The 11,798-nt window shown below is 36.4% G+C and overlaps 1 protein-coding gene across 1 annotated transcript; it reads left to right on the top strand.

Moving 5' to 3' along the window:
* The first annotated feature begins 540 nt into the window (after nt 1-540).
* Nucleotides 541-11,076, top strand: cntf (ciliary neurotrophic factor). Its single transcript, XM_046861896.1, has 4 exons — nt 541-703; nt 783-881; nt 7,715-8,002; nt 8,641-11,076. The coding sequence occupies exons 2-4, from the start codon at nt 807-809 to the stop codon at nt 8,833-8,835; spliced, it is 558 nt and encodes a 185-aa protein (XP_046717852.1). The 5' UTR covers nt 541-703; nt 783-806; the 3' UTR covers nt 8,836-11,076.
* Nucleotides 11,077-11,798: the final 722 nt, after the last annotated feature.

Here is an 11,798-nt window from a genome sequence, read left to right on the forward strand (position 1 = left end):
GTTTATGAATAATTTCACCCAGAGGCAGCCTGTTTGAAGAGAAAATGAGTGGGCCTAAGACAGATCCTTGTGGAACACTGAACTTTACCTCTGAAAGTGTGGAGAACCCACTATTTACAGCCTACATCCACAGAAGATCTGTGGTTAGTTCTACAAGATGTTTGGAACAACCTCGACAGTGTACCTTGAAGAATTGAGGCAGGTAAAGGATGCTTACACCAGATTTAATTAGAATTCTCTCTCTTCACTTCCAAAAAAAATAAAATAAAATATATATATATATATATACAGTATATTATTTTATTTTATTTTATTTTTTATAAATACAGTATATATATTTTTAAATAATTAAGCATCCTCACTACTCACAGCAAATCCAAAAAGGATTTTGATAGTTGGATGTTTTTGGTATATTGATATCAATAACATTCCCTGTGAGTGCAGTGTTGCTTAGCAAACAGAGTTTGACGTACACCAGTGTGTGCATTCCTTCATCCCAGTGGAGTTTTGTTTCCGCCTCCGGTCCTCCCTTCGTTCTGTGCCGTGTGCCCTTTAAAATTCCAGAGAGAGCGTGTTTGTGTGTGTGTGTGTGTGTGTGTGTGTGTGTGTGTGTGTGTGTGTGCACTGTAATTTAAATGAATGGACCTGGAAGTGTACAGGAACTCAGCTGCGCCTAACAGACAAGCTGCGTTCACCAAAAACAGTAAGAAATTGACTTCAGATGTAGGTTTATCCTCCATAACTTCACTGCCTAACCTGATCTGTGTTTTATATTCCCTCAGGGAGTTACAGAAAAGTGGAATTGAATGGCTTCAAAGGAAAAGACGGTGGCTCTGGCCAGGCTGCTGCATGAGGACTGCACCCAGCTCCTGGAGTTATACGTGAGTTCACTTCTAGATACTGTATTGCACAAAAACACTGAACGATGATTGTACATCTGCAGAAGTGCTTTAACACACACACACACACACACACACACACACACACACACACACACACACACACACACACTCACAGGTCTCTTATAAACATTGTAAGAGTTCATCTGTAATAGAATAGAGAGACTCTGGTGTTGGTTTCATTCTCTTCTACTTCAGAATTAGAATCAGGTTTATTGGACAAATGTGTACACACAGTAACTCTCAAAATACAGACAAAAATAACAACACTATACATTTAGCTTATAGACAAGACAATACAGACTATACCGATTAAATAAGACCACAATATACAAAGTACATTACACATCAGTATTGTGCATCACATAAAATAAAGAAGTTACTTTAGGACTTTTGTACAATATACAGCAGCAATAGTGTGTGTGTGTGTGTGTGTGTGTGTGTGAAGAATTTATAAGAATAAGAATTTACACATGGTTCAAAAGTTTACACACCCGCTGGTTCTTTTTGAATCATGTTGCCTTCTTGAGAATTTGGAGAATTCTGTTATTCTCAGGAAAAAGTGAGAATATAAGTTTAAAAAGTATAATATATATTTATTTATTTCTTGAGAGGAACATTCAGTATAACCTCCACAGACAAACATCTGGGTAATGACATGCTGAATCAAGTGTGTGTGAAGTTTTGAGCTAGACTATTTATGCAAAAATATCCAGTTATTATTTGTGTTCCAAGGATGTTTTGTGGATTTAATTACCAGCTGTGTGAAATATTATTCAGTTTATTGCTAAGTTTAAAATATTTACAAAGAAATGCACTTTCTATGTGCTCTTATTACTGTTTAGAAATTATTTTCATTTTTTTTAATGATATGGACAAAATTACTTTTAATTAGTAAACATATAAAACCCCATTTGATTTGAATTAAAATAAAATCTGTATATGTTTATATGTTCAAAATAATGTATATGTGACACAGTTCATATTTTAATAAGTAAAGTTTTGTTTTGTTTTGTTTTACTCAAATGTGAGCATTTTTTGTGACAAAGTGAAAGCAGGGACCAACCTACACTATACAGACAAAAGTATTGGGACACCTGATGTCTTCCCCAAACATTTACCACAAATTTGTACACACAATTTGTATCGGGCATCTTTGGAATCTGTAGTATGGAATTTTCCCTTCGACGGCCCAAACATGACCCAGCATGACTGAACTGAATATGATTAAATTATTAAGAAGGAAAAGCTCAAAAAACATTAACAGGAGAAACACAAAAATAAAGCTTGTTATCTTAAATGTAATCTTTAGTATCTGCCTGGTCAGGATCATATTCAATTTAATTAGGCTACTATTTTGTCTAGATTTTGGGGAAATACAGCTGGTAGATCACACTGGTTTTATCTTCATCCTGATGATGGCACTGGAAAGTGACTCTACACATTTCCTGACATGCTATGCTAGCAGATTTTCTATGATAAGAGAGACACAAACCTTAGGTGTAATTAATATATATGTATTATATAATAATAATAATAATAATAATAATAATAATAATAATAGTTGACAGATTTTTCAATGTAGACTTTGTTTTTATTTCGATTGCTTATCACGTTGCTAGCTAGACTGTCTTACTAGCACAGAGTGCAATGTTTGCTAATCAGGTAAGGCTAAAAGATTTAGCCAGCTATAAAAAACATTAACGTTATTCGGTGATGACACATCGTGAGCACGATGAGGTATTAAAAATCTGGACCTTCACAGCTTTTATATTCGAGCTATTCCTGTGGTAAATTATTTAGCTAAAAAGATAGCTCGCTAGATCAGAGACTAGCTTCATAGCTAAAGACATAATAGCTTCAAAAGGTCAGAGTTTCAACTGATTTTTTTTATTGATTTATTCTTTCAGGTTTGATTATAAACCTTGATGTATAATTCCAAGTGGCTCCTTTTGATGTCCAATTCTAAATAAATGCTAGTCAAAAGGGTTAGCATGAAGCGACACAAATATAACCACTTCAAAGTGTTACGTCTTATTTATAGCCATGAATTAGCGATCTTTGGTAAAAGGTTCAGCTTTAGTCATGTTGGTAATTTAATGTCATAAATTCGAGCTTGCAACTGGGAACTTTAACTTGACATCAGTGGATTCAGGCAAGTTTATGAAAGTACAGAACGAGAAAATAAAATAAAAGCAAAATGATGGACTTTGCTGAAATATTCATCCCAGATACAGTATCACAGTGTGTAGCAATCATAATATTTTTGAGCAGGAGGAACGAATGAATAAATTATGAATAAATGTGTGTTAAAGGTTTATGTTTGTTTGTAGTCACAGCGATTGCAGTAAACACGAAGAAAATAAGGAGCTTCATTCTGCACATCAGCTTTCCACAACACCCACTCGCTCTTTGGCTCACATATTGGGCACGCATCACTGCAGAAGACCCAGGGTTGCTGTAATCAAATCTGTTTACGGTTCCTTGCCAAAATGGCCGCTCAGGCCACGCCCCCACGTCCCCGTTTCCCAAATGCCATAGAGTCAGGGTTACACAGGATCGAGGCCTAGAGTGTAGGAGCAGGTTGGAATTACAGCAATGTGACTGTGAACACACACACACACACACACACACACACACACACACATTTTATACACTTGTTCCAGTCAGGAAGAATAAAACACTACATCTCTTGTGCTTTCATGCCTAATTAAACAATTACGAGAATGAACACGTTTCGGCAATCATCCACTCTGTGTGCATTCCACACTGTGTTCTACTTGTGTATGAAAATGTGTGTGTGTGTGTGTGTGTGTGTGTGTGTGTGTGTGTTTGTTTGTGTGTATGTGTGTAAGTGTGTGAGTGAGACCAGGCCCTTGATCAAGAGACTCTAAATTCTTAATCAGTGACTTATCTCATGCCACACTTCCTAGTTTTTCATAATCGGCCTGGACTAAGTTGTGTGTGTTGCTCAGAAACTGCTTACTCATGCCTCTTAAAGTGGGAATGAGCAGAACAGTTTCATTGAGAAGTTTCTGGGAACTTAGACTTGTGTAAACTGCTGCTTTCCAAATAATGTGAAGAGTCTTCAAGATTAAAAAGAAAAATAAACTCTCATTTCATTTCAATAAATCATTTGTATATTGTTGATATATCTCCAGCGTGATCTTCAGCCAAACCCAAAAAATGAAATGCTACACACAGTGCAATGCAATAACCTGCTGATAATCACTTATTCAAGCATTTATTGATGATATCATGAGCACACACCCAAAGAAACTGGACAGTTGAAGACCTCATCTCGTCTGTGCCTCAGGGTTAGGGTTAACCCCTGATGTGGGGTTCTGCTGTTGTAGCTCATTCACCTTTAGGTGCATGCTGAGATGCTTTTCTGCTCAACATGATTGTGAAGAGTGATTATATGAGTTACTTATCCATCTTGGCAGCTTGAACCAATTTCTTTTGACCTCTTTAATCAACATTTCATTTCTCCCCAAAGAATTGTCTCTTGTTTTTTGTTTTTCTGCACCATTATGTGTTGTTAAGGGGTCCGTGAACCTTTCACTGTGAGGGCCACATAATTATTCCTTTCTTTAATGGGGGTCTGTAACAGAAGATCACACGGGCCGAGTGACTACCAGTATTATTCTGAGATTTTATTATGATTTTAAATGTATTTATTTTGCCTCCTAATGCTGAATTAGTTTATTATAATATTCTGCACTGTACAGACAAATGAACATCACTTTTCAGGAGATCTATCGGCCTATTAAAATCGCATGATTACTGTCATAATGACTTTTTTTTTATATTAATTAAAATCAAAACATTTACTTACTTATGCATGTGCATGTGGTTGGTGTGTAAATCTAATAAAGAATAATGATAAATCTAGGGTTAGGGTTAGGGTTTAATGATAAATAAATATAATATTGCACTCTCCGTGCAGCGTGTAGTCTTCTTCTCCTTCTTCTTCTTCTTCTTCTTCTTCTTCTTTCGGCTGCTCCCATTAGGAGTCTCCACAGCGGATCATCCGTCTCCACACCCCCCTGTCCTCTACATCTGCCTCTTTCACACCAACTACCTGCATGTCTTCACTCACCACATCCATAAACCTCCTCCTTGGTCTTCCTCTTTTCCTCCTTCCTGGTGTCTCCATCCTCAGCATTCTCCTACTGATATACCCCATGTCCCTCCTCTGCACATGTCCAAGCCATCTCAATCTCACCTCCCTCACCGTGTCTCCAAAATGTCCCTCTAATAAACTCATTTCTAATCCTGTCCATCGTCATCACTCCCAACAAACATCTCAAGATCTTCAGCTCTGCTACCTCCAGCTCCACCTCCTGTCTTCTACTCAATGCCACTGTCTCTAAGCAGTCTCACGTAAAAACAAACAGCATGTGGTGTCAGTGATTCGCCTCTAGAGGCCGCTCTCGTAATGGCAGCGGATTGCAAGCCGGAAAAACTATCAGAATGGATTTTTGCTGATAGCCAATAGTTCAAGCAATCAACTATCAGTGCCTCAACCTTTATTAATAACTAAGGAACATTTTATTTTAAAAGTGAAAATGTATTATGATAAAAAATATGATATGAGTAAAAATTTCCTAATATGTCCCTGCCATTGTTTAAAGGGCCGTTGCAAATGTGTGTGTGTGTGTGTGTGGGGGGCAGTTTGAGGACCCTGTTAAATATTTTTGTGTTTTTGGAAAATTCCAGAGTGGGTTTAGCAGTTTCTGAAATACACAAACCATCCAACAGCCATGCCACTGCTGTGTATAAAGTGATTCAGGATGGCAACCAGTGATAAGGAATAATAATCCAGTCTATAGGTTTTAAATGCATGCACATGTTTTACAGATTTTGAAACTATCATGAGGGTGTTTGAGAGACACGTGCATATTCCTTTTGTTTCTATGCAACAAACTCAGTAATATTAGGCTATAAATATTTCCTTTGACCAAACAAATCAATAAATGTACAGATGTTAAACTTTATTTTGATTGAAGAAAATCCCCCCTTAGCATGAAGAACCACTTCACACACTCTCAGGGTCCAGACAGTTCACTTCTCCAAACAATCAGCTGAAATACTTTGCCATGCTATAGAGTTAACATGTTCTCCAAATATTAATGTGTGAAGTAAAACATAACAAATCAACATATATTTAATGTAAAACCTACTGTTATTGCATAGAGTGAAGATTTGGTGAAAACAAATACCCCTAAAAGGCTATTAGAACACAGTAGGATTGGAACATTGGAACTGGTGAACATAGAAACCTGGTTAGAAAGTGCTCAGGAAACTAGGTTACAAGGAACATCAAATCATGAGATTGAGGGTTCTGGTGCACTTGCAAACTGGTTCATTGGAATAATATTGCCCAGGAAACAGAGACCTGCACAACATAAAACACTGGGATCATAAAACATTCATATAAAAGCACTGGGATTATAAAGGACTGTGATAAAGGCACTGGGATTACAAAGGACTGTGATAAAGGCACTGGGATTACAAAGGACTGTGATAAACGCACTGGGATTACAAAGGACTGTGATAAAGGCACTGGGATTATAAAGGACTGTGATAAAGGCACTGGGATTATACACATTTTGGATAAAGGCACTGGGATTATACATTTTGGATAAAGGCACTGGGATTATAAAGGACTGTGATAAAGGCACTGGGATTATACACATTTTGGATAAAGGCACTGGGATTATACACATTTTGGATAAAGGCACTGGGATTATAAAGGACTGTGATAAAGGCACTGGGATTATACATTTTGGATAAAGGCACTGGGATTATACACATTTTGGATAAAGGCACTGGGATTATAAAGGACTGTGATAAAGGCACTGGGATTATACACATTTTGAATAAAGGCACTGGGATTATAAAGGACTGTGATAAAGGCACTGGGATTATAAAGGACTGTGATAAAGGCACTGGGATTATAAACGACTGTGAAAAAGGCACTGGGATTATACACATTTTGGATAAAGGCACTGGGATTATAAAGGACTGTGATAAAGGCACTGGGATTATACACATTTTGGATAAAGGCACTGGGATTATAAAGGACTGTGATAAAGGCACTGGGATTATAAAGGACTGTGATAAAGGCACTGGGATTTTACACATTTTGGATAAAGGCACTGGGATTATAAAATATAAACAGATTGGGATTATAAAAAAATTGGGGGTTATAAACATTAGGATAAAGGCACTGTGGTTATGAAGACTGGGATTATAAAAGGTTGAGATTATAAAATATTTGGATAAATGCACTAGGATTATAAAAGATTGATATTATTACAGATTAGGGTTTATAAAGGGGATTATAAAAAAAATGACCGGGATTATAAAGTCACTGGGTTTGTAAAAGACTGATTATTAAAGATTGGGGGTTATAAAGTCACTGGGGTAAAGTCACTGTGGGTATAAAAAGTCTGGGATTATAAAGGGTTTATAAAAGACTGATTATGAAAGATTTTGATGAAGGCATTTAGATGATAGTAGACTGAGATCACTTGGATGCAGGCACTAGTTATAAACACTTAAAAGCATCATTTTATTTGCCATAAACACATGGATTAGGACACTGGGGTTATAAAACACTGAGACCATAGACTATTGAATCCTACTGAGATTAGGAAACACACATGAGAACACTGGAATTATGAAACACCGGATTTATAGACTGAACAAGTATAGACTTAGATTCCTGAACAAGTTCAGAACAAGTCCTGGCCAATTATGTGGTTGTTGATCTTCTCCTCTCTGCTTTGTTCTTCCTCCTGTTTCAGACGACTCGGGAAACTCTGCCGTCTAACTCAGTATCTGGCTCACAGTTGGTGTCCATCCCTCCATTAACACCTCAACTATCATCCACTGAGAAGATCTGCTTCCTGCACGCTGCGCTCCGAGCGTGTCTCCATCTGATGGACAAGGCCATAACCCGTGAGGACACCATGTTCCCCGACATACCTGAGGACGAGTACATAAAGCAACGAAAAACTGTCAGAGACAGACTGTCGCACCTGGTGTTCAGCACAGAGCGCCTCCTGGTGGGTCAAAAGAGATTTGACGCTGAGGTACAGCAAAAATATCTTGATTATATTTAAATCAATTATTTATAATAAATAATAAATGAATATTTATTACAGCTTTATTATGAAATTTACACATTTTATAAAATTTCATAACACAATCATTTTTAATGAATTAATTCCAATTTCTAATAATTTCTCCACTAATGAATTTACCAAATATTTACTTATTATTATATTTTTAAAATATATATAGCAAACAAATATATTTAATATAACTGATTATTTTATTATATATTCTTTTATTTTGTATTATTCATAAATCTATATTCCAAATATAAATACATGAATCATAAATAAACCATCTGTACCATTGGAAAGTGGTATCTCTATAGTTATGCTCTGGTTTATTGACCAGAAGGTTGGTTTTACACCAGCACTGACAAGCTGCCCCTCCTGGGCCCCTGAGTAAGGCCCTTAACCCATCTGCTCTAGGGGTTCTGTATCATGATTGACCTTGCACTGACCCCAGTCTCCTAAAAGATGGGATCATCATCATCATTTTATTTAATTTTACATGGCTGATGTTCTAATGCCTGACTTGAAGTGTGTGTGTGTGTGTGTGTGTGTGTGTGTGTGTGTGTGTGTGTGTGTGTGTGTGTGTGTGTGTGTGTGTGTGTTAGGAAAAGGATTTGATGGATGGTAGTGGGACGTTTGCTCTGAAGAAGTGGATCCTCCAGGTTCTGCAGGATGTTGTGCACTGGTCCAAGAAGACAGCTGAAACTCTCCAGAACCTGCCTGCTCTCACAAGAGCCAAGAGAACAACGAGAACGAGAAGAGCGACAAGAAAGCAGGGGGCACGCAAACTACACAAATAAACACATACAGAGTGTGTGTATTACAGAGAGAGAAAGAGAGAGAGAGAGAGAGAGAGAGAGAGAGAGAGAGAGAGAGAGAGAGAAAGAGAGAGAATGGAAGGAAAACATAAAAATCACAACTAAACCCCACTTTAGTAAAACAAAATGATCTCGAAACAGTAATTTTATGGCAATTTTATTTGCCTGGGTAAATTTTAATTTCTCTAATGTGTCGCCCTCTAGTGGCCAAACGACATTATAACTTTACAACAACAACAAAATCGATTTTTATCTTTCGTCTCTTTTGGGAATATAAACCAGGAGGTAACATTGGTACTAAAGGACATTTAAAATTCAATTTGGAAAGTAACCAACATATATTTATGTAATTATCTTCAGTATATATGATGTTGCAGAACATACACAGATTGTGTATAAAATCATGATCTATTTATATTTTCCATACTATTTTTTTCTTGGTCTCCAGGATACTAAGTTACTAAGTTCTACATGTAGCTCTATATATATCAGAGTTAGGAACCAGATAAAATGACCACAATAATAAACATCCACCACGGTAATCTTCATAAACATTAGGAACTAATCATCTTTGATGACTGTGAACTCAAATCAGATTTATTTCCATTCACATTTGACATCTTGTGGAGTGTGAGATCTTATTATTTCATCCTATCTTATTTTTTTAATATTAAGATTTTTTTCCAAATACGAATATTGCAATTTTATTCCCTGAATATTAAAACCTATCACTTTGTTTATCAAAAGGTTACTAAAAGGTTTTATTGGTATTTTTCCCAGTGACATTGTTACACTTTACCAACAAGTATGGTCACAGAAACATTTGACATTTTTGTCAATTTAAGCTACAATAGCAAAAAAAGTTTTTGTTACTAATCAGTTACAGATAAATGTTTATTTACCACAAACCAGTGCAGCATAGAGTCAGTGTTATAGAGTTATTAAAGTGAATGTGATTGTATGTTTACTGATCTGATGCTATCGACAGTCATGATCATTTGTCGTCATTTGCTGAAATTGGGGGTTAAGAACACCACCTCATCCCATTTTTACCAGTATGTCTTTTGATTATTGAGGATAACTTGTTTGTTTTTTCCCAGTCTGAGGTCCAAAATACCAAGTATTATGTTTTAGTCGAAAACCACAATAGTGTCATGTATATTTTTAGTACAGCAGCGCCCCCTGGTGTACCTACTGAGAATCTTAAATCCAAAAAGATAAATGTAAAAAAAAAAAAAGTGCTGTATGTATGTTAACTAAACGTTAATGCTCTAAACAACAACAGGACTCAAGGAGAAAACCACAGTTATCAGTATAAAGCTAGTAAGTTTTAAAAGCAGCAGGTAACATCTTAATTGACAGCTAAAACATTTTTAAAAATGGCTGACGTCGAAACATAAACATTCTCTCATTCGGATAAGAATGGAAACACATTCCTGTCCGTTATGTCCTGAAAACCTCCTTCACATATTTTTTTCAGAGCTAGTGGTGTTTCCCAGCTTTAACACTACACACCAGAGTGGATTTGACCAGCCGAATGCCTGAACAAAATCAACACACACTGAATAAACACTAAAGGCGTCTCAGCATACATTCACACTAGCACGTAACAGACGATCGTTCGTTCTACACACATTTCTCCTACGTCCACGCGTGACACAGAGCTGCTACCTCAACGGAAAAGCAACAAGTAGATTTTCTCAACTTTAATCAAATTAGCGTTGTTGCTATTTAGCAATTGAGTCCTCCGATTCTACAGCACACATAATTCACAAATTTAGTTCCTTCCTGATATAAATGTGAAAGAAAAGCCTGCTAGCATGGGTTTGTCTTATCCTGTCTTATTATGTGTATAGAAACATTACCAGAGCGAGTAGAAATGATTGTTAGTGTGTGTAGCTAAGACAGTTAGCTTGCTTTGCTAATCTAATCTGAGTACATTACATTTCACACTGATTATTGTGATTTAATGAGTATTTAACTATCACACATATCTGAATATGATGAGCAGATACATGAAGGATTTACCTTAAAGGTCGAGAGATTTTTAATATATAAATAATATCATATAGAATAAAGATGCGTGAAATAGAGACGACAAACATGCGACTACTGATATAATACTTGCTCTCTGGAATCGGTTTTATTTTCTTATATTTCACTGATTGTGAGGGAAAAATGTTTATATCTGCTTAAAATACCATTAAATTTGAATCTATAAAATTATGACTGGATTTCACTTCCTCTGGAGTCTGATGTTTGGGGAAAGTGTACAGTATGTAGATCTTCTTCAGAAGGTGTGTGTGTGGGGGGGATGTGCATGTTCTATACAGAAGCTCAGTAAGTGTTTATTATTTGTATCTGTGTATAACCCTAGATCTCATATCTATAACGTGTGCATTTAACTGATTATTCTATTAAAGCCGAATTAATGCAATTAGTGATAAACTTCACACGTTTCATTCCACTTATACCACATCTTTACCATGTTCTTATTTTTATTCTTTTAGATTTACACATTTAACATAGTTGAATTAATAAAATACACAATGTGGACACCTGACTAGAAGTTTGATAAGATTGGTGTGTGTTTTCTGAAGATCCCATTCCACATTTAGTGCCCATTTCCTATCATAATGAGCTCCACTCTTTTCTGGGAAGATGTTCCACTAGATTTTGTGGAGATTCATTCATCCACAAGTCAAGTTTATTTCTATTGCGCTTTTCACAACACACATTGTCTCAAAGCAGCTTTACAGAAATCAACAGTGAAGGTGAATGGTGTGTATTTGTCCCTGATGAGCAGCCGTGGAGACTGTGGCAAGGAAAAACTCCCTTAGATGTTATGAGGAAGAAACCTTGAGAGGAACCAGACTCAAAAGGGGAACCCATCCTCATTTGGGTGACATCAAGAGTTTGATCATAAATCTTTCAACAATACAGAA

Source organism: Silurus meridionalis, chromosome 2 (genome assembly GCF_014805685.1).
Source record: "Silurus meridionalis isolate SWU-2019-XX chromosome 2, ASM1480568v1, whole genome shotgun sequence".
Classification (NCBI taxonomy): Eukaryota; Metazoa; Chordata; class Actinopteri; order Siluriformes; family Siluridae; genus Silurus; species Silurus meridionalis.